Here is a 24814-nt window from a genome sequence, read left to right as displayed (position 1 = left end):
GGCTCCGTGGACTTCCGGTTTGCGGGAGAACACTTCCGGCCAGGTGACACGCATGGTACTTCCGGAATTCACTTCCTGTATCGTGACACGCATCGACTTCCCTTCCTGTATCATGACCCGCATAGACGCTGCGTGAGATGCTGTAGTATTATGCGTAAGTCCCGCTTTTGATGTGAATGGACGGAACAATATCCTTGTATATGCCATCCAGCACGTATTTCATCTCCGTTTTCAGCATATCTTGTACGGAGGTTTGGATCTGTTCAGCGGGGGAAGTGGTACCCAGAGTCATCACCCCTTGGTTTATTTCATTCAGGGCATCCATAATAGCCCTAATGAGGTTTCCACTACAAATATATAAAAGTAGGGTTAAAACCAATACGTGATAAAAGAATACATATAAAACACTGGATAAAAATCTAATCTTGTCTCGTGGATAAAATATATCATAGTGCGTAAAATCTAAATGAACACGATAAAAATAATGATAAATTGGACTATTATTTTATAAAAACCATTTGACCTCAAAATCAGCATTGAGGCCATTAGGTTTGAGTGTATCGAATTTATATATACATCTCATCTCTTCTCTTGCCAGACAGGTACTCAAATTCTTATTCCTGGGGCCAGTATGGGCAATCTTAATCCCGAAAAATTTAGTAATGGCTGATGTAGAAGATTTATGGGCAACTTTAAAATGTTGTGATAGAGAATGGGATTCCAGTCCCTTCTTTATATTATTCAGGTGTTCGCTGAGTCTTATCTTGAAGGGACGTGATGTCCGGCCAATGTAGAATTTGTGGCATGTGCATTCAATCCCATATACTACGTTGCTCGTATTGCATGTCATAAAATCATTGATTGTATGTTTGACACCATTTATAACAAGTTCTGAAATTTTGCTGACCCCTTTGCTATCAACTTCCCGGCAAGCCTTACATAGACCGCACCGATGGAACCCCTTAGTTAGTATTCTTCCCGGGCGTTTGGGGATAGGGAGGGCACTGCTGACTATTTTAGTTTTGATATTTGGTGCACGTCTGTATATGAAATTTGGCTGATTAGGTAAGTATTCTCCCAATACAGGGTCGCGATATTAAAACGCGACCCTGTATTGGGAGAATACTTACCTAATCAGCCAAATTTCATATACAGACGTGCACCAAATATCAAAACGAAAATAGTCAGCAGTGCCCTCCCTATCCCCAAACGCCCGGGAAGAATACTAACTAAGGGGTTCCATCGGTGCGGTCTATGTAAGGCTTGCCGGGAAGTTGATAGCAAAGGGGTCAGCAAAATTTCAGAACTTGTTATAAATGGTGTCAAACATACAATCAATGATTTTATGACATGCAATACGAGCAACGTAGTATATGGGATTGAATGCACATGCCACAAATTCTACATTGGCCAGACATCACGTCCCTTCAAGATAAGACTCAGCGAACACCTGAATAATATAAAGAAGGGACTGGAATCCCATTCTCTATCACAACATTTTAAAGTTGCCCATAAATCTTCTACATCAGCCATTACTAAATTTTTCGGGATTAAGATTGCCCATACTGGCCCCAGGAATAAGAATTTGAGTACCTGTCTGGCAAGAGAAGAGATGAGATGTATATATAAATTCGATACACTCAAACCTAATGGCCTCAATGCTGATTTTGAGGTCAAATGGTTTTTATAAAATAATAGTCCATTTTATCATTATTTTTATCGTGTTCATTTAGATTTTACGCACTATGATATATTTTATCCACGAGACAAGATTAGATTTTTATCCAGTGTTTTATATGTATTCTTTTATCACGTATTGGTTTTAACCCTACTTTTATATATTTGTAGTGGAAACCTCATTAGGGCTATTATGGATGCCCTGAATGAAATAAACCAAGGGGTGATGACTCTGGGTACCACTTCCCCCGCTGAACAGATCCAAACCTCCGTACAAGATATGCTGAAAACGGAGATGAAATACGTGCTGGATGGCATATACAAGGATATTGTTCCGTCCATTCACATCAAAAGCGGGACTTACGCATAATACTACAGCATCTCACGCAGCGTCTATGCGGGTCATGATACAGGAAGGGAAGTCGATGCGTGTCACGATACAGGAAGTGAATTCCGGAAGTACCATGCGTGTCACCTGGCCGGAAGTGTTCTCCCGCAAACCGGAAGTCCACGGAGCCGGCTCCCGTGAATATTCACCTACATAAACTGCTCTCTACCTCACACAGCTACACTCCTTGAAAAAGGACACTGGTAGTGTCCGAAACGCGTCGGAGTAGCTGTGTTTCTTTGGACCAGGGATTTTCTATGAAGTGGACTTTGCCTGCCTGTATGTGGGACTGTTTGCAGTGACTTACCCGGGATTTGATCGCCGCATCCATGCCCATTTGAGAGCCGATTCCATCTGGTTCTCCACATCCTGCGGTAAATTCCACCCATTTACATCTCCTGGCTATTTTTAATGTTTTAATGTGTCCCTAAATAAAAGTTTGTTCTGCACCATATATTTCTCTTTTCTTCCCATGAGGGAGACTGGTTACAAGTGTATGGGGATTTGATACGTGCAGTGACGAACGGGATGCTGGTTATTTGAACCCAGGTTATTCATTTACGGAGAAGAGGAACGCCATTAATCTCTGAGGGAAGTGTGGTAGTGTTTTTTCCTTTTCTCCTGTAAAAGCGCTGGTGACAGGGACCGACCCCCACTCCTAGCTCTATTCCATGTATACCCACAGGAACTCCCAAGTGGGAAAACCTATGTCCTCGGACACATCCTCATAGCAGCAAGAGCAAACCTAGCTCAGCACTGGAAGCAGCCCTCGCCCCCCCCCCCTTTTCTCCAGGTTATACTAAAAATAAACCACCATTTCCTCATGGAAACAGGTTTTCAGCCCCACTCCCCCAACCCTTCCTCGCCTCACTCTAAATGGGCTCCCTGGCACACATATATGTCTGGGAGAGAGAGCTCGAGATTCTTCCCCCCAACCATGTCTGGACAAACCACCCTTTTTAGCCTGAATGAACCCCCAGACTCGGATTCAGATCCTCCCTCACCCCCTACCTAGGTCTAATCGAGGATCTCCCACCCTAGACTAACTTTATACCAAATTTGTATTTGCATGTCTGTTTTCAGTTCGCTCTGCGTAGCGTTCTACCATGATTGTTATGGTCATGTATAAAACTTTGTATGTAAACTATTATTGTCCTATATTGTCCGCACCCTCCCCGACTGCAGTCCCCCCCCTCCCTCCCCTTCCCCCCCCCCCATGGTTTCCCCCCCCCTTTTTTCTTTTCTGTACCCCATAAATAAATTTGTATCAATAAAAATCTATTGATGGAAAAAAAAAATGGTAGATACCGTAATTAGGTAATAAATATGGGCAATAATCCCTTATAGTAGGCAAGGTCCTATGGACCAGAGTCCTCGGACTAATTAAGTCTCCAATTGAATTTCTATTGAGTAGGGAATAAACAGTATAAGTTCCAGAAATATTGATCTCACCACTCGTTGTATTAGCGCATGAATGTCCTTGTAGTTCCACAAAGGTGGTCCGGAGCTTACCGGGTCAGTTGTTTGGCAGCTGGGTTGGATAGGCTCCAAGGGGGGATCTGCAATCTGCGGTCCTCGGACGCTGCGGTCGATGTTGTAATCGCTGTGTCAGGAGGAGATGGTTACCGCCTGCAGCTTGGAAGCCCTCAGTGCCGCACGTCAGTGGTTTGACGGGCGCTGGATATCACAACCCGCCGCTCTAGTCCTCCGCTGAAAAAGTATTTATTGCAGAGTGATTTTATCCTGTTGGTGTGCCTACTATAAGGGATTATTGCACATATTTATTACCTAATTACGGTATCTACCATTTTAAGTGTCTAATACTGTTGTTTTTAATAAATGTTTAATTTTTTACTGGTTCATATGCGCTCTCAATAATTTGTGTATTTCTATATTCTATCACACATGAGGAAATCGACAATGTCTTTTTTTTTTTTCTTTTGCAAGTCTATAAAAAAGTTATACTGGTGTAAACTATTTATGCAGTGCCAGATTAAGGTCCCAAGGGGCCTGGAGCTGAAATCTATGCAGGGCCTATTGTGTACCACTGCAAGGGGTGAGACCAGCATGGCGGGGTGTGACCAGTATTGTGTATATGTGTGTGTGTGTATATATATATATATATATATATATATATATATATATATGTACGAGTGGGGGTTGACCCTAAATTGTGCTTCCAATGTAAGAAAGCAGCTGCCTCTACGAAATCTCCCCTGTTAGCAGGAGACAAAACAGAAACCAGGAAAATAGAGTGTAGAGGGCGCTAGTGTAGATACCACCAAGTGATCAGCTTAGGCAAATAGTAATGCAATGCTTGACATTTTTGATAACATTTATTAAAAATTGTGAACAGACATCTGTTTGTTTTGAATTCCTTGGATGGAAAACCGCATAGACAGAACCCAACGCGTTTCGTCTCCGAGGAGACTTCTTCAGGGGTACACGGGATGCGTGGTATGTCGGTCTAAAATAATAGCAGAATCTTTATAAAATTCGATATCTCTATAGAGATCTGTGGAAAATATATTAATACATCCCGCCCATTAAGAGGGATGTCCAGAAACAGACCATTGTGTTCCTCCTGGATTGGGTCATGTTGGGAGGTATGCTGACAACAGGCTCAGCATGAGCATCTCACTGACAGCGTGAGAGCTCATGCTGAGCCTGCTGTCAGCACAGCACATGCTGTAGGTGTGTGCTGCTGCTGAAGGGGGGGGGGGCAATAACCCCCCCCCCCTTTCGACTTTAGAGTGTTTTTTCACCCCCTCTAAACAGTTTGGGAGCTTGGCCTAATCACAGGAGGTGACCACGCCTCCCACGATTAGGACACACCCCAGAAATTTTACTGATACCTCTCAGCGGCCCTGGGTACAATGTCAGAGTCTACTGCACTGTCACATAGGAGGGAGCCAAATCAGAGCCTGAACATGGGCCCCCTCCTCTCTTAAAGCTTCCCGGGTATATTGGAAGAGCACTTGATATTAAAAGTAGGCTTTGGAGTAGGCCCTAGTAGTTGATGTTCGGTGCCGCCCTTGTCTGTTTCCTGTTATTATAGGGTTCCCTGTTAACAGTGGAACCAACCCATATTTGCCTACATTTTGTCACTCCTCTCCGGGAGAAGCTTGGAGAGGAGACCACATACTATGAGTCGGGGGCGGGTCAAGGCTAACGTCACCAAGCCCCGCGTCCATGACAGGTAAAAGTGGCAATTCGGTGGAGGGGCAAAAATTAAGCGAATTGACGGGATTTGCATCATTTCAGCCCAGCCCCCTCCTTGCGGGGGGACTTTAATGCTGCGGGAAAAGGGGGTGCGGGGACAGCGGGAGCGATGCGGGAGACTTGCCCACTTTCCCAGGGGGCCACGAGGGGGACCCGATTTGCAGCAGCCTCCCGGCCATTCTGGTAGGGTAGGCAAGTATGAACCAACCCATTCTATGTAGCATATGTACTGAGACTGATATCAATTGCCAAATATGCTCTATAAACTCCTTGGCAATGTGCTCTTCCAAAGTGCCTAATCCAAATTCATGAGATTATTTTGACCACCGATGTATACTTTATGGTCTTAATCTCCACCATATACTGTACATCAATAAAGCCAGAAAACCAGCCCATTCCCTGTGGTATGCTGCCAACTGTGTAGGGATAGAGCAGAGTTTTGCAATCAGTGGGAAATGCAGTTAGCTCAGATATAGCCAGCTAAATAAATCTAAGCGGCTTACAGGTTTGTAACAGGATAACATGGATTCTCTCCAATCCTTAGCTATGGCATAACTCTACTGTGGCAAAGTGTCCATCTGTAGCCATAGTATAGCTAAAGACTATGCCTGGGACTGTAAACAGACAAATGTTTCTATTGTTTTACTTTTATCTCATAAGGAATTTTGATAATTATATTTTTGATGTAATCCAAAAAGTATTAATGGACTAGTCAGGAAAACGGGATGATATAATAGAATCTTCTCCCTGCCCCACCCACCCACTCAACACCCATGTTAAACAGCCAAATCAAATCTGTGATTTACTATTAATAGATTTTCTCAAGGGCGTAACTACCATAGGTGCAAGGGGTGCAGCTGCTATGGGACCCAGAGCTGAAGGGGGCCCATCTTTACAGTCTAACATATGTGCTGTATACATTTATTACTATCAGTTGCTAAGTAGGGGGCCCTTACAAAGTTTTGCTATGGGGCCTACTACTGTCTAGTTACGCCCCTAGATTTTCTGATAAATTATAAAAACGTGACCCGTTTCTTTTCCTGGTAATGCCTACTTTACCCTCAGTCATGAAGGTAGCAGAATACAATATAAATCATATTATGATCAATTTAATTCATTTATTGTAACTTGTTTGAGGTGTAACATCCTACAGTTGCTTAGAGGACATTGCAAGTGCTGCTGTATGATACGTCCTAACTGTCCTGAGTTTTGCTGGACAATACCGTTGTTTTGGGACTGTCCTGCTATCATACCCATGGTAAGCAGTGTCCCACGGTGGTGGTGGGGCAGTTGGGAGAAACGCTGTTACTCACTGCTCTGCTTAGCTACCGCCACATGTGAGAGTCCTGCATCCAATTCTCAAAATGCCGGAAGATACTGTATGCTGTATATGTCTAATAAACTTCCTAGATGTGCCTGAAGAGTCCCTGGACATTATTAGCCAGTTCTATCTTATGTCATTATTCAACTTACTTTTCCATTATACTGTATTAACTCTTTAGCTTGTGAAACTTGCTGCATACCAGATCATGTTATAGCCTTCTCTGTTATGTGTAACATTATTTCAGGGATGAACTTACCTTTGGTACTTACTGAAGGTATAGGTATGTTTTTAGTATTATAGTGTTATTTATACCATTTTATTCTTAAATCAGCCCATGATACAAATGCAGAGCATGTTAGTCTGGTAGTGTTTCTGCCTTATAGAATCCTCTGCTTATCCCCCAGTAAAGCCAAGCTTGTTTTTGCACTTTCTTTTGCAGCCAATATTGTTGATCTTTGCTAAGGCCATGGCAGATTAGGTTAATAAATGTAAAAAAAGAGAGGTAAGTGCCAGCGCTGGCACTGTGCAGGCTCCTTGTGGCAAATCGGTCCCGGCGCCATTATGCGTGACCCAGCCCTTATTGGTAAATACAGTACACAGATCATCATTACAAGTTTCTTATTGTTTTTGTCAAGGTAGTTTTTGCCATATTAAATTCAGTTAGAGAAATGTCCTGATTTGAACATAATTAATAAGGGAAATATGATCTAATCATATATCATACAAAGGCTAACACTGCTTCTCACCTCTATGAGGTGAAATCAAGTACTTTGCATGCCAACAGCCACTAGATGGTGCTCAGTGGAACAATTCAAGTGTTGCTTCGTTTGGCCACATGAAGCTGTTGGTGCTGACATAACTGTTATGTTGTTCTGTCATTTTGACGGACAGTTAATTAGTCATATTATACTTAACGAAGGGGAAGAAGCAGTTAAATTAAAGTACATATATTTCCATGCCTATTCCCTTGTTTAATGTATTAAGGGCATCCCCTATAGAAATACAGTCCGTTACTTCTTACTAGAACAAAACAATTTCTGTCCAATTATTTTCTGACACAGAAAAACAATAAGCGTTTCCTCATAGCTGTGTATCACCTGTGTGTGCGTGAATAGTAGTAAGTTGTGTTACCTGCGCCCTATTGGGGGATTCAAGTATATAGGGGATAAAGGAGTCTGTCTTTGTTTCTAAATATGTATTTGTTTAACTATTTATCTGCTTCATTATTTGAACAAAGGAAAAGTCGGGTATTGGCTTATGGCACCAGTGGGTGTAGAGGCCATCTGCTTAGGAAGGCAAATGTCCCCATCTGAAGCTCATATCACTGATCCATTATAGTATTCTACAAGGATTTATGGGAGGGGCTATGTTCATGTCTCCCAGATTAATGTAAGCCCCCAGTACCTGGGTCCATTGGAAGTCTCAAAACTAGTGTGAGGTGATGTGTGTTACTGATAATTGCAACATCACATAGCTCATTATATGACAGCTACATCTGTACTTATTTAGAAATATTGGGTCTGATTCAGAAAGGATCGTAAAAGCAAAACTTCTTCTAATGGCCAAAACCATGTGCACTGCAGGTGGGGCAGATGTAACATGTGCAGAGAGAGTTAGATTTGGGTGAGTTATTTAGTTTCTGTGCAGAGTAAATACTGGATGCTTCATTTTTACACTGCAATTTAGATTTCAGTTTAAACGGGTGCCGGACGGCTCCCCAACAGTCGGGATTCCGACAGTCAGTACTCCGACATCGGAATCCTGACTGCTCCCTTGTGGGGGTCCACAACCCCCATAGAGGGAGAATAAAATAGGTGGCGAGCGCAGCGTGGTGAGCGCAGTGAGCCCGCAAGGGGCTTCATTGCGCTCCCCACGCTGGGCAGTCGGGATTCCGACGTCGGAGTACTGACTGTCGGAATCCCGACTGTCGAACTATTATACCACACCCGTTTAAACTTTAAACACACCCCACCCAAATCTAATGCTGGGTGCACAGTATAGGATCTATATGCACAATAACAATATTGTTAACAATATCATTGTGCATATCCTACAGTGTGTACCCAAGCTACTGTATTGTTAATAATATCCCAGATCATCTGAACATGCAGTCCCATCTGATGATATGGTCATTGACTGCATGTTTGGCCGGAGCATACTGTACACACTGAAAAATGTCAAAACATAAAAACAAAGATAACGAGTTCTCTGTACCACTGACCATGTCGTTTGATAAAGATAAAGATACATTTTTCATAAATCATACACACCAACTATATGCACCTAGTCATAAACGACAAAATTGGACTTCTACCCACATTAGAGCACATTATCGTTACCGTTCATACACACTAAACGATATGCACGATTACATCATTGGGATTGCAACTGTCGCTGAATCATCCGGCACCCAGTGGCTCAAATGTATTTTGGTTCAGAGAGAGTTAAGCCAGTAAACACTATGTGATAAAGGCCAGTGATGTAACTATAGCCCCGTAGCCCCCCGCTGTGGCGGGGAGGCGCTGAGGGACTGTGGGTGCCGATCTGCGGGGCTATAGTAACAACTTACTACCCAGAAAGTAAAATCACACACCCCCCTTACCCCTCCGCATGCCGCCGCCGCATTCAGGGTCCCGGCCGCAGCGCAGATCGTGTCATGGCTCCGTCTCCTCCTGCAGTTCTAATGAAAAATAACTATCAGAAAATGGCTTCCCCCATACAGCAGACAGTTTTTTGGGATGCTAGAGGAGGCGCGGGCATCATCGCATCACCGCATCATACGGAACCTGTCCCATCTGTAGTGCATATGGTTTTGCCAAGCAGAGAAAGGTTTTGCTTTTGTGATCCTTAAATGATTCAGAATTAAAAATGCAAATTTCAGACAAGATACAAAAATGAGCAGTGTTCTTTGTTATGATCCCACATGTCTCATAGATAGATAATAAAATAATGTAACATATCCTTAATTGATCCTTAGATCTCAGGTCTGCCCTTATTTGGGATCTAGATTTGATTCAGAGGTTAACTTTGCAGTAGTTAATTTTATGTTTACAGACTGAATCAGATGTGGAGCATTGGTTAATATACTTCAGGGATACCAATTTGCCTAGGCCTGGTAGGACCCATCTCATGGCTAGGGGTATCTTTATTTTTGTTGTGAATAGTTTAGAGTTTATTTAAGCTTCTTTTAGGTATTGTGGCAGGGCTGTGACATTTAACCTACTGTAACTCTGATTGAAAGAATGGCTGTTCTGGATGATGTTGATGCTTATATTAATTGGGTGCACAGGCCTCATTAGTTATTGTTAGGCCAATTGTCCTTGCCAGGAAAATGTTTCCTGTATGTGGGAGATTCTCACATTTTTCATTAAGAATGCGGGCAATGGGAAACTTTAACCACAAAGGAATTTACTGTTGTTTATGAATGTGTGCTATATTTTTTACAGTTCCATTATAGTACCTCACATTAATGTGATTTTTACTGATTTCTAAATAGCAGGGGAAAAACAAAATTAACATCCCCCCCAACAAATGTGAATATACACAGAAGGAAGGCAATTGAATTCATGGATATTTTGAATAGCGCCAGGAATGAATGCCCAAAGCTATTCAATTGTCTACTTTGCGCCCAGCACTTTAATTGGGTGATGCAGATTACTGCATCTGTAGCTAGGAGCTTAGTAGCGGTAAATGGCCATGGCTGGGACTGTTCCAGCAGAGTTGGCAGAGCCTCTCTTTCTTGCTGGTGAATAGCCACTATGCACATGCACACAGGGTCTAATCACTGGAAGAGAGGGACAGGGAGCATGCCAGTAGTTCACAGAGCATTGGACATGCCCCCACAGTGGTGAGAATGGGTGTGGTTCATGATCAAGGGTCTACCCATGAGGCCATGCCCCTATGTATGAGGCCATGTCCCTCCCATCCAAGGTCACACCCCTTTTCCAGAGAGTGCCAGAGGAGGCTCCCTATTTCTTGGAACCAAAAGTTGGGAGTTGTGCTTTTGATGTGAGTTTACAATGCAGCAAACCGAATAGCTCTGGGCACTCATCTCAGCATTGGGATACAGCATTGTGTTGAATTGAATTGCTCCGCAAGGTATCTTCGCACACAGAGTTTCGGTTCAACCAGTAGGAGCCTGTTCCAGAGAAGAGGTTGTCAGTAAACTTATCACTTTTCTTCCTTTTCTGACACTGAGCATATAATAAGGCCGCAGATGTGCAGTGTCATTGGGTGAAATTTAGTAGGATGAGAGATTCAGAATGTTTTGGTAAGAAATCTCCAGTTTTTTTAAAGCGGCAATCATTTACACTGCAAAACCAGTTTGATTGTAAAGTGTAAATGATTGCCGCTTTAAAAAAACAAAAACCCTGGAGATTTCTTACCAAATCTCTCACTTTCTGAATCTCTCATCCTATTAAATTTCACCCATTATGTAAACACTGGCTAAGAGGGAACATATTGGCTGCCAGGAAGGATAAGAAGATCCCTTTATGGAGACAAAAAAGCTAAGTTACATAATGAGATCAAGCTCTATAAAGCTGATTTAAGGACTTAATAAGATTGATAGATACAGTGGGCCAAAGAATCTAAATATTCAGACAAATATTAATGTTTTTTTTATTCAGGCCCTACAGTGGGTTAGTCCTCTGGTGGCACTTCCTGCAGGAAGTTTGTTGTTGGTGGACAATGAGCTGCCTCGGTGAAAGCAGGCTAGGTCAGCAGAAGCATGGAAAGTCCAGCAATATTGCAGCACTCTTCCGCTCCTGTGGATCTGATCTTTTTCAGATGGGCAACATCTCTTTCTCACAGGGAGAGAGAGGACAAGAGGAGCAGAGAAACATATGGATAGCTGAAAGCCAGATGACAGGAAATGATTAGGGAGACAAAAAGGTCATTGTGGATATTGCAGTTTACAGTATCATATGTTAAATGTGACTTTTGGATAAGCAACTGACTCGCTTATTTCCTAAGCACATTTAAATTACGTTAACAATGTTCAATGCTAAAGGTAAAAAAAAAGCAAAGAAAAAGGAAAACGGCATATCTATATTTAGTCCTACCACCTTTGAGAAAAAAAGTGAGAAAATCAGAATAAATTGCCACAATTATTTGCTCTTCTCCTCTATGAATGCAAGCAGAGCAGCTGTCATCTCCGATTATCAGCAATCCAGCTGCGTAGACAGCCCTCACCCACTCTAATCCAATTAACAGCTTGTTCCAAGGCTTAAGTGAGAAACCAAATTAAAGTCACCAATGAATAACAGTGTGGTGCATGTTCTTGTAAGAGAGGCAGAGCGCAAGCTTTATTTACTCTTCATTTTCTCTCCTGAGCAGACATTCTATTAAAGTTATTAACCGCACACTCAGGGGGTGAATCTAGTTGCCTCTCTAAACAGCAAAAAGTTGCTGCTTAGCAAGTCTTCTAACGCCGGGCATGTGAATGCCCACCCCGCCCACCCGGCTCCGAACATCCATTTGCAGAGTAGAGTACAAGGGCAAAAACATTTGATGGTCGGCAACCATTGAATGGATTTTCCCCTCCTAGCAAATCAAAGTCAGTCTGGGCTGTCCACTTGCATTCACATAGGGACGCCCAGCATTTTCATGGGTATGCCCACCTGCCCGCCTCCACCCCCCCCCCGCGTGAGCACCACGACAACTACAATAGCAACCAAGGGTTAAAGTGAGGGGGAACAAGGTGGAACTCAGTTCCACCACCTCTAATGGTACGGGGAACTGAGTTCCACGTCTACCACAGCCCTGAACAGTAATTCCAACAGAAAAGCCTGTCCTAGGGGCTTCTTCTGTCACAACGTATGGGGTGTCATGCCATCACCACCGCTGAAATGAAGAGCCACTAAGAGGAGCAGCCTCTGTGCATGCTGAAGGCAGGTGAGAGGGGGTTGGAGAAACACAGAGGTGGAGAAGCTGCTGGAGGGACACAGGGCATGGAGCTGCTGAGGGACTTGGACAGTGAGCTGCTGGAGTGACAGCAACAGATGTGTATAAGCAGCACAACTGTGTGGATAAGGGGCACTTCGATGTAATGTGTATATGAAAGTGCTACTGTGTGTTGTAATTTTAATTGGCGTTACTATTGTGTGACCACACCCCTTCCTTGTGGGACCATTGTGCCTTTATTGGGGGTAGGGCACAAATTCCCTGGCACTGGCCCAGGTTCTGCCTAATTGGCTACTATGGGTGACATCACGGGTGAAATGTAATAGGGTGAGAGATTCAGAAAGCTCCAGGTTTTTTAACCCCTTCCTGACACAGCCAGTTTTTGCGTTCCTGACAGAGCCATTTTTTTCAAATCTGACATGTTTCACTTAAGTGGGGATAACTTTTTTTTGCTTTTACTTATCCCAGTGATTTTGAGATTGTTTTCTCGTGACACATTGTACTTCAAATTAGTGGTAAATTTGGGTCGATACAGTCTGTGTTTTTTTGTGAAAAATACCAAAATGTCGTGAAAAAATGGAAAATTTTCTGCTTGTGAGACAAATAAACATACCACTCAAAATAGTTAATAACTAACAAAGACCATATGTCTACTTTATGTTGCAATCATTATTTCAACCTCCTTTTCATTTTTTTGGACACTAGGAGGCTTCAAATATGAATAGCAAATTCTCAAATTTTCAAGAAAATTTCAAACACTGATTTTTTTAGGGACCAGTTCAGTTCTGATGTGACTTTGAGGGACTTGTATGTGAAACACACCCATAAATGATGCCATTTCAAAAACTGCACCCCTCACAGTATTCAAAACAGCATTTTGGAAGTTTGTTAACCCTTTATGTGTTTCACAGGAATTAAAACAAAGTGTCGGTGAAATTTCAAAATTTCTTTTTTTTTTGCAGAGTTTCAATTTTAATACATTTTTCTAACGAATACAGTAGATTTTACTAGAGAAATGTGACTAAAAATTGATTCCCCCAATTCTTTTGTTTTCATAAATATCCTATATGTGGCCCTAGTGTGCACGTTGACCAAACCACAGGCTTCATAATAGAAGGAGCACCTACTTGATTTTAGAGCCTCCTTTTTATGAGATTTTTTTTTAGGCACCATGTAGGTTTCTAGGCACCATAAGTGCTAAAAGTTAGGAACCTCCCCCACAAGTCACCCCATTTTGCAAACTACACCCTTCAGGGAATTCATTTAGGGGTATAGTGTACATTTCAAACCCCCAGGGGTTTCACCAATTTTGATACAACTGGGCTGTGAAAATGAAAAAATTTAATTTTTCATTTTCACAGCTCAGTTGTATCAAAATTGGTGAAACCCCTGGGGGTTTGAAATGTACACTATACCCCCTGATGAATTCCCTGAAGGGTGTAGTTTGCAAAATGGGGTCACTTGTGGGGGGGTTCCACTGTATGGGTGCTTCAGGGGTCATTCAACCAGAATCTGTGCTGCAAAATCCAAAAATCACTCCTTCCCTTCTGAGTCCTGCCATGCACCCAACTGGTATTTTTTGGTCACATCTGAGGCATTGCCATACTCGGGAGAAATTGGGGCACAGATTTTGGGGTGCTTTGTCTCCTTCATTCCTTGTGAAAATGAAAAATTTTGAGCCAGATCTGCATTTTTGTGTAAAATAATGTAATTGTACATTTTGTGTACCTAATATGAACTCTGAGTCGCAGGACCTCTGCCTAATCTCGTTTTTCGTGATATGTGCTGAAATTGGGCAGCACCATTTAAGACAGTGGTCAGGGAACTCGGTCCTCATTACCCCACGCAGTGAATGTTTTGCAGTTCTCCTCACAGAATCACAAGTAAAATAAATAACTCCACATGCAGACCTTATAAAATGTGTCAGTGAGTAATTAGTACACCTGTGCACCTGCTGGGTTACCAGCAAAACATGCACTGTGTGGGGTAATAAGGACCGAGTTCCCTGACCACTGATTTAAGAGATCTGTTTGTGGAAATGTTGAGAGCATCATGGGTGTGTAGCTAAAGCTCATTGTAAATCAGGCATATAGAGAAGCATAGAGGCTGCAGGCTCCGGGCAGTCAGCTGCGGGCAGTAGATTAGTTCCCTCTATCTAGTGGTGACATCAGGGATGGTGACACTTGGTGCAGCCAATAACTGCTCTCTCATACCCAAAAGAGGGTGTGGCCTCAAGGGAAGGGGCATGGTCTTGCCGGAAGTCCACCGCTGACTCACTATAACATGCGGTCTCACTGGATGTCCCACATGTACATCACTTCAGGGGCATGCTAGTATCCCAGAGAGAGATGCTGGGCTACCCCCGAAGACAGTGTCTGCACTGCCAGGTCCTTCTCAGTAAAAGGAGCAAAGTACTGCATGTAATGTCACAGTGCAGCACCCGGCTCCCTGTCACCAGAAAGGACACAGCATTGTGGTGTTACACTCTGTAAGGGTCCGCACCACACTCATGACACCTCTGCCTCAGCCATTTCCTATCAATTCTAAAGGAGATGATTTATAAGAAGACACAAACATGAAAACACTCAGTCCTTTTGTTTGACAGTGTTCAGGATAAGCAGCATTTGAAAGGGAGAACAGTGCTTTCAATTCTTTAATATAATCTCATTCTTTAACTTATCTACAGTATTGTATTACATATAATATATATATATATATATATATATATATATATATACAGTATATATCTGACGAAAGTGCCGTAAATTAAAGATAGGGCACTGAAGCATTGCTGATACTTAGGCTACTATGCCTGGTATTATTTAAGTCCTTTGGAGTGCTGCACCATTTATATTGCTATTTTATAATGTACTTTTGAATGCACTTTACAGTATGTCCTTATACCTGATTGTATGTTCTTTGTACAGTGCTGTGAAACCCTAGTGGTGCCTTCATAACATGATGATGATGATAATGATAATATTAATAATCATTTCAATACCATGTTGCTGACTTTCTGACAGATTTCTAATTCATCCCTCAACTGGGATCATTTATACACAACCTTGGGCCAACCTGGATGCTGAGGAGACCTCCAAGTATAACTTCTATGTCAAAGCTGAGGACACGGAAGGGAAGTACAGCTTAGCCGAAGTATTTGTTACTGTGCTAGATATTAATGACCACTGCCCAGAGTTCAATGAGAACATTCAGGAGCGAACCATGGTGATTGGTACCCCAGTAAAAATAGAGGTATGGTATGACTTTCTTTACTAATATTGGGGCAGATGTATCAAGCCTGGCAAAGAGTTAAACTGGAGATAAAGTGGAAGGAGATAACGCACCAGCCAATCAGCTGTGTTTGAAATATGACAGTTGGGAGTTCATTGGTTGGTGTGTTATCTCCTTCCACTTTATCTCCAGTTTATCTCTTCGCCAGGCTTAATACATCTACCCCATTGTCAAATAAAATGTGCCTTTATTTTAGATTTACAATTAGTGTTGGTTTGTAATTTTAGCATTACTTTTGAAGTAACCAGATCATATTTCCTATACTTAGTATTGTGGAAAATAACACCAGCTTCAGACAAAGCTCTGCCAGGGCAGGAGCAGGGCCAGTGTGTTCAGCTATATGTGTCTGATGGACTCACAATCTACCAAGGGTCCGCTGATTGGTGCTCCATTGAGGGCTGCCAGTCATCGGGATCCCTTCATCTCCTGTATCCCCTGGTGGAAAGCGGAGGCTCAGTTTGCAGCACCAGAAGTCACAGAAGCAGGACGCTGCAGGGGTAGTGAAATTGCTACCCCTGCGGTCATGGCTGAATCAGGCCTTTATCTACAGAATGTTTTCCAAGTATCTGCTAATCATTTAGTGTAATAATATTTTTGTATTATTTTTAGACTTCACTTCACTAGTGTTAGCAAATGCCGCACTTTTTTATAATTAATTTTATTTGCTGAAGGTTTAAAAATACATATTCTGCTTTGCTTAGGCAACAGACCAAGATGCTGAAGAACCAAACAATATTGTGAACTACTCCATCATGCAAGCTGATCCAGACAACGTCTTTGAAATAGACCAAAGCACTGGAGAGATCAAACTGAAGTCTTATATCCGTTCGCTGGATGTAATTCAGAACATTACCCGCAACCAAAACTGCAAGTGGTCCGTGGTTGTACAGGCGAAAGACGGAGGCTCTCCATCATTCAGTACCACTGCTGTGGTCAAGATTGATGTTACTGAAGAGGTAATATTTTGTAATCTGTAATGTGCACTACAGTTTATTTTTGCATTTAATATGGTTGGGTGATTGAAAGTTTCTCGTGAAGATACAAGTATGTACAGTAATGTACCTTTCTAAGGGTGGGATGTACTAAGACGAAACTGCGGTAAAACCCCCGTTTTACCACATTTACAAATGTACTAATCCCCGGCCGCCGCGTCACCACAGGGCAGGGTATCGCCTATGGACTTCTATTGCCGCCCACTGCCCTCCATTCGCCGCAGTCTCCTACCCCCTTCCCCGTCCTGCGTGCTGCTCCTCCTCCCCCAGCAGCATGTCACAGCCGGGGATGTCCTTCCGGCTGCAGGGGAGAGGAGGAGACACCAGGGACCACCGCAGAGCCCAGGAGGTGACGGAGACCACATCACAGGTATTGAGGGGGCCTCCGTCACTGCACCTCGATGCAAGCTGCATATGTTAGTACATATATGCTAGCATAACGGCAGGGGCGTGGCGAGGGGAGGTGATGTATGTTAATACAGCCTATCCTAAGTGTAGCACCATGTACCCAGGCTACTGACTCAATCACATTGCTTTTTTTTTTTTTTACTTGATTTTTCCCTAGCGCCATAGTGGTATAAGGTTCACTGGGAAAGTAGTGCTATAAATCAGGCTTAGATGACAGGCAATGGTTCCCATTACAAACTTTGGAATCAAAACAGCTGAGCTGGTCAGTTTACCTTGCAGAGGGGGCAATGCCACTGACACCTGAGGAACATCAGCCAGATAGTACCAGATTCTAGGGAGGACTCACTCATTTACTTAATTTACCTGTTCTCCTTGAGTGTGCCCAGAAAACTTTGTGTCATGCAGTGGAGTACTGAGTACCGAGGGCACTGACATTTCAATACTTTAGAACTTAACATAAATCAATACATTTGTTGGTACTTATGTATTATCTGGGCTCCCATGTTAAATACACCCCATTTTTTCATACCCCTACTATCCAAATACGCATGGAGTTGATTTTATATAGTGTGGCGAGCGCAGCGAGCCACCGTGCCCGAAGCGTGGCGAGCGCAGCGAGCCCCGCGAGGGGAGGCGGTCTCATAAGAAAAACGGGAGCCCAGATATTACATAAGTACCCATTTGTTTACTATTATTAAATGTTATATGTCCATGAATGATGCAAAAATGGTCATTGACATAGTCATTTGCTATATTTGGCTATAATATTGTGTTACTTAATAATGACAGACAAACATGATCCTTTTACTGTATGACTATATGTTTGGGTGTACATAGTAGATGTGATGTAGATGTGATGTACATGTATGTGGAAAACTTAGCCATGGAACCTATCAGTATTTCTTTTGAGCCCCTGATTTCAAACTATACTGTACTTGTCTATGCTGAGTTCTCATTGTACTGTTCACTGCATCCACAATGGGATGTAGTTGGTATCCTGACACCCGGGATGCTGACAGATTAAATACTAGAGCCAGAATCCTGACACTGGTAAGGTAACCGGCATCAAAATCCCAACACCGCTCACACTGCTGACTCCCAAATCCTGAATGTGATCATCTTGAATGGAAGTATGGTTAGGCATAGGCTGCGTGGAGGAGGGGGGAGTTAAGTTTAAGCACTAGAAGGTGGGTTACAGTTAGGCTGTGGTGAAGGAGGGGTGGGTAGTGTTAGTCTGCAGGTAGGGTGGGTTATGGAAGTTGGGGGAGAGGGTTACCATACTGTACATACCTAATGGGTGTTGGGATTCTAACCATCGGCATGCGGCATGCCACTGTCAATCTACTGACTACCGGCATGGTAAGCTCTGGGATCCCATACCTAACCCTCTACAATGAGTAAAAAGTCAACCAGCACCGAAATAGGTTTATTCAAAAATAAATGCCAAAAGTTCTGCAAAGCAGCTACAGTAGATTTAACAAAGTAATACCTTTTGCTTCATATATGCAACAGCCATAGGTTAACCACTAATTTGCTGGCATTGCTGTTTAAACCTGGGCCTGATTCAGAGGTGCAAGCAAACTGCATTCTATTTCGATGTCCATGGGATCATTTGCTGCTGAGTATATGAAGAAAGTTCAGAAAAACCCATTAACTACCTTGAGTGTACACATAAAGGAGCTCCTGTGTACGGGACAAGTGGTAATAATATTCAAGATGTTAAGTGTTGGGCATTCCTGTGCAATAACTAGGATGTGGCCTAAAGTGAACGTAAAAAAGGTCTTTTCTTGGGCATGTTATACAAGTGACACGTGTGTAAGTGAAGCCGGTTGTGTTCTCAGACACATATTGTAGCCACTTCCACATACTGTCTAGAACCATTGACAGCATCAAGAGACGCCAAGCAGGATATTCAGTCAGCCAAGGCCTCTACCCCATGGCTAATTGACAGCAAAAATCATGCCGTGCATGGAAAGGCTATTCAGTTGAATAGCCTATTCTTGAACTCATGATTCCAGTGCGGCTCCGTGTGCTGCAAGGTTCAGTCGGACTGTGGGGACTTGCAAGCTTGGTTACCCCCACTAATTGAATACGTCCAGTGCTGCGAATTATCCACAGGGTAAATCCCACAGTAAGTTCAGTCTCTATAACAGTCACTTCACTTTACCAGTTCCCCTTAAAGACATACTACAGTAATTTGGTGTTTTTTGGAAAAGGTTCCAAAACTAATCTAAATTAATCTGAATGATTATGTTGCACAAACGGTTGAACATTTTCAGTTATTTTTGATCCGCGCTTAGATTATTCCATCACTTTAATATACATTTATAAATCGATAAGTGTGTTGCCAAATTTACATACAGTAAAGTCAAATGCAAAAAAAAAATTGTACCAGCATGACACATTTTTGTAGCTTATTAAGCAATGTAAGAAACAATATCTAATATGTTATTCAGAATTGTCCTGATGCCTCATGCAAAATCCTGTGTTCATGTACTTAAGATCGCTTAAAATGAGAACGATATTAAATCTAGCTAGACAGATAGAAGTTTTCATCATCTAAGTAGAAGCACAGTAGGTCAACAAAGTGCAGACTCTGCAAGAAGAATGGTTCGTATATGTTTAGAAGGCAAAATGTTACTGCTCATCTCAGTCCATGTCACTCATGACATTTCTTGTTTCTCCATGATTTTAGCTTTGATGTTCTTGTTTCTATGTTTATACCTTGCCTGCTGTTGTCTTTCCGCATCCAGTTTTTCATCCCCCCACATTACCTGTTCTCATGTTTGCCATTTCCAGATCAGATCAAGGGTAAAATCCTATGTTTTGAGTCTCAGGAAGCGACCGTGGACGATATTTGGAATTTGCATGAGTACAGTCCTTTCCAGCATTTCCATTACTATAGTGATTTCCACCATCATGTACTGGAAAAGTGTGAAAAGATCCAAAGTTCATCCTAGAGGCAGGGTCAAAAAAATAATAAGGGGACCACCAAAGCAGGCCTTACATTAACTGAAGGAGTGCTTAGAAATGTGCCCCCTCCATGCCAAATGACTTCCATTTAGGCACCAAAACTCTAAGCCCTATTGTCTGTAAAAGAGTACAAGGAAAACAGATGTAAACTTAGTGACATAGTATATAGAATCCATGCATGTATTACATATTACATTATATTAATGCCCTTAAGCTTCAAACCATACTCTAGAAAATGCAGTGGTGCTTCTGTGATTGTAATGATCATGTTTTTAGTTATTATAGTGTTCATTCTAGAACCTGCCATCTTTGAAAACCCATGCAGTTCCTCTTCCCTGCCTGGGGTGTCGCTGTCTGATGTGGTGTTTCTAGCACATGTCTGGTTTGCTGATATACAGACCACACTGTACTAGAACCACTACAGCAGACAGCGATACACCAGGCCGGGAAGAGTAACTGCATGGGTTTTCAAAGATGGCGGGTGCAAGAATGAACACTAGTTATTATACATGATAGTCTTGAGTAGGAAATGTCTGAACATAAAACATGACCATATACAGTATTAGGTCATCGTACACATCATTTAAAAAACACAGAACATTACAATACAAAGATGGAATGTTTGTGGCCAGTGGTATACAACATGCACGGTATTCTAGAACTGCTATACTACAGTATGTACTAATTGCAAACATTCAGATGTCTTATAGATATAGCGGAAAAGTATAATCGCCTAGTTATAAATATAAGGCACTTCTTTTTTTGGGTAGAATCTAAGTCACATGTTATCTTTGTACTCTTTTACAGACTCTTCTTCACAAGGGGCCTGTGGCTGCCTTTTTGATGCAAAGTAAAGATAACCCCATGAAAGCCTTAGGGGTGCTAGCTGGTGTCATGGCAATTATGGTGGTCATAACAATCTTAATATCTACTGCGATGTTCTGGCGTAACAAAAAGTCTAACAAAGTGGTGCCACTGAGGAGAATAATTAGAAGGAGAAGAACGGATCACCCACCCAGAATGATTAGGGCAGAGTGGTTGAAGTTCAAGAAGTCCAGAGGTCCTGCAGATAAGTTCTCCATGCAAGAAATGGAAGGTGGTCCTCAAAATGAGAACGGCAATAACAACAGTCAGTGCATCCTTTTTCCACCCAATGCTCCCTGTCCTCCTCCACCGCCACGCCTATTACCAAGAGCCAGTAAGACAGAATGGAGAGTGCCCACCGTTTCGGGGTCCCTGACACCTAGGATTATTGATCAGCACATGAAGGAGAAAGTTCCAAGTGCAAGCGCTGCTCTTGTATCTGAACTGAAACAGATGCTGGAGAAGAAAAATGCCGGTAGCTCGTTATCTTTTTACTAGTATGTCCACCAAGAGGGAATCCTCTCCATCCATTCAGTGAGCTACACCGTAGTTCTGTGTGAATTGTTAAATGTCTGAAATCACCATATGTGTACATAACATGTATAAAACATTTTTTTTTCTTGAAATGAAAAATGGAGATGGATGTGCATTGTTTTAACAGTGCTTTACAGGCATCACATCGCTCATACTCAGTGCTTCAGCTTTCTGTGTGTTTCAATTTTGGACCTTCTATAGGAAGATTCCTTTTATTAGCTGCAGGCTGCCAAAAGTACTAAAAGTTTATATCCAATAAAATGAGCAATACAAATTGCTCAAACTTTACAACTTATAATTTATTTGTGTGTTATGTAAAATAATAATAAGCGGGGCATTCTGCTAGGTGTAAGATTTTGATTCCATTTACATTTGTTTAATAAGAGGTAAAACAGCGTAGGCTGAGTTTTTATAGGATAAGGAAATCTATGCTGTTTCCTAAACCCCTTACTTAATGTATGTACTGTATAGCTATGATTTGATAGGTGTTCCAGATAATTACTAACATATCGATATCAACATTTCTGCCCAGTTTATTCAGCTATCAGGCAGGAGCAAGGGCATTTTTACACTATTGTATGTATCATGTGATCTGTTAGGTGTACAGGGGGGTTGGGTATGTTTGGTCGACCATAGGATGGTTGACAGTCATTAGGTTGACACCGTTGAGTCAACATAGAGGAAGGTCAACAGGGGTCTAGGTCGACATGGGTCAAAATCGTCATGGGTCTAGATTGACAAGGGACTAGGTCAACATGGGTCTAGGTTGACACATATGTTATGTCGACATGGGTTAGGTCGACGGTTAAAAGGTCAACATTGTTTTTTGCCCCAAATGTCGACACAGTCAACATTGGCACAATTTTAAGTGTACCGCATCCCCTCGCATCGCTCGCTGCACTCGCCATGCTTCGGGCACGGTGCCCTGCTATGCTCGGCACACTATTTGATTCTCCCACCATGCCCCAGTGGATGGTAGGGCATGCAATACAGCCTGTCGGCACAAAAAAACAGTCAAAAAACCCATGTCAACCTAACACATCGATTTAGTCCCTTGTCGACCTTTAACCCATGTCGACCTAGACCCCTGTCGACCTTCCTGTATGTCGACCCAATGGTGTTGACCTAATAACTGTCAAACATCCTATGGTTGACCATACGACCATATCCCGCACAGGGCTAGAAGTACTCGGAATAGAAGGGAGATGGCTTTTGGCAATTTCCATGCTGCTCTTAGTACACAGAGCAGAAGTTCTCACGTCGAGCAGGGAGAAATAAAACGGCCAAGTGGTAAAGGCCTTAATGTGGCAAAACAAAAAGCAATAACTGGATAAATTTCTGCCACTATCTACCTGTCCAGGCATATACATTTTTACATATCATTGGAATCATGTCACACAATAAAGCTAAGCTGGCTTTTATGTAAGTTGCAAGATTTAGGGAGTGCCACACCTTCTCTACTACAGTACGGGGCATCTGGGAAACATGTTAACATAAAAAAATTGCAGACCATTGTTAAATTGTTTTTATAAAGTCTGACCTCTATTTTATAAACATATAGGGGGAAATTTACTAAGAACTACGAATACGGCTGATGCCGGATACGACTCCATAGGACCGGCATCAGCCCTATTTTCGGAAAATGCAATTTACGGATTCTTATTTCCCCAATGGTGTAGGCAGCCATATTTTTGGCCACTCGTGTTCATATTTGGCAGCCATATACGGCCACTAAATACAAATACAAATTGGCAGTCTGCACGGATCAGTCACATGTGTGTTAAAAATTGAAGGAAAAAAATAAATAAATATAAAAACGGCGTAGGGTCCCCCGTCATGGCTGTAACCAGCCCTGGGCTCAAAGAGCTGGTCCTGGTTTTAAAAACTCAGGGAACATAAGTCATAGGGGTTCCCCGTAATTTTTAAAACCATCACCAGGGTCAACCACCCAGCAGGGTAATGCCACAGACAGGGGACATTATTATATAAAGTCCCGTGGCTGAAGCACTAACCCCCTGACCGGTTAGCCCGGGCAGGAACTCTGAGGGAGTGGTGACACCCAATAAAAGGGTCCCCCCTCCAGAATTAACCCTGCCCGGGCTGAACATGTATTTCAATACGACTGCCTACAAAATTAAATACGACAATTTCAGGTGTATACACCTTAGTAAATGTCTCCCATAAAGTTCAATTGTCATACTGATTTAATAATAATATTCTACTCTAATGGTCTAAACCAGGGGTGGCCAAACCGGTCCTCAAGATCTACTGTACCACTGGTCCACATTTTCCAAATCACCTAGCTGGTGCACAGCTGTAGTCATTACTAACTGTCACATTGTAACGTGTGTGCGTGTGAGAAGCTCGCGCATCAGATGGAACTCTTCTCCACCAGTGATCACCAGCTAAGGGAATCTGCCAATTCTCAGCGCTGGCTGAGAGGCGCTCCATCTTTAGATCCACAGGTTTCCTGAAAAACACAAACTGATTTTGAGGACAGGTTTGGCCACCCCTGGTCTACACCATCTTTCTGGCTCTGACTGGCCATGAGCTGTAGAGAGGAGAAGGTAGAATAATGTATAAAGCAAGAGTATTCAATAAGAGTCCCCCCAGCATGTGTGGAACTACAGTACACAAACCAGCATGCCCTTCCAATGTTTTGCTTTTAGGGAATGCTAACACTGGCAGGGCATGCTCAGATTTGAAGTTCCACAACAGCTGGATTGCCACATCTTTATCCCTGGTTTAAAGGGTAAACAAAGCCTGTTAAATGTGTGATTTCTGATCAGCCCTCAATGTCATTTTGTTCTCTACTGGAACCTATAGAAAGAGATTCTGATTAATTGGATATGAGTTTTAATTAGAGACGTGTTAAAGATGTGTTAGTGAAAACTTTGTCATGTATAATTTTTTTTACAAAGAAAACTCAATAAAGATTGTAAAGCCAATTAAGATTTTTTTTATTGTTTCTGAAACAACAAACTGATCGTGATTTGTGACAAAGGATATGTAAGTTAATGTATACCCTTTAGTCAACAATTTTATAAAATTGGAAATAATAAAATATTAACTGAAATACAGTCATGAAACAATGACCAAATATAATAGCAAAGGAGATGGTAACTCATTACGAAATCCACATTTTAATTAAACATCGTTCAAATTCTGTCACAACGAAAAAAAATAAGGTAAATAGGGTGTGAGTTTCAGAAAGTGAAAGAATTTGGGAGAGTTTTC

General features: G+C 42.3%; 1 protein-coding gene across 2 annotated transcripts in view; it reads left to right on the top strand.

Moving 5' to 3' along the window:
- CDHR1 (cadherin related family member 1) overlaps positions 1-24457 on the top strand; it is a 95346-nt gene extending 70889 nt beyond the window's left edge. Inside the window, exons 15-17 of one of the 2 annotated variants that reach the window (XM_083146389.1) lie at positions 15539-15767; positions 16508-16762; positions 20987-24457. In XM_083146389.1, the coding sequence (XP_083002515.1) occupies positions 15539-15767; positions 16508-16762; positions 20987-21541 (1039 nt within the window). In that variant the 3' untranslated portion in view covers positions 21542-24457. Of the gene's footprint in view, positions 1-15538; positions 15768-16507; positions 16763-20005; positions 20478-20986 lie in introns of those variants that run through there. The other variant, XM_083146390.1, reaches the window with a different exon arrangement.
- The last annotated feature ends 357 nt before the right edge of the window (positions 24458-24814 follow it).

Source organism: Crinia signifera, chromosome 6, assembly GCF_055691185.1.
Source record: "Crinia signifera chromosome 6, ASM5569118v1, whole genome shotgun sequence".
Lineage (NCBI taxonomy): Eukaryota > Metazoa > Chordata > Amphibia > Anura > Myobatrachidae > Crinia > Crinia signifera.
This window is presented reverse-complemented; position numbering and strand designations above follow the sequence as displayed.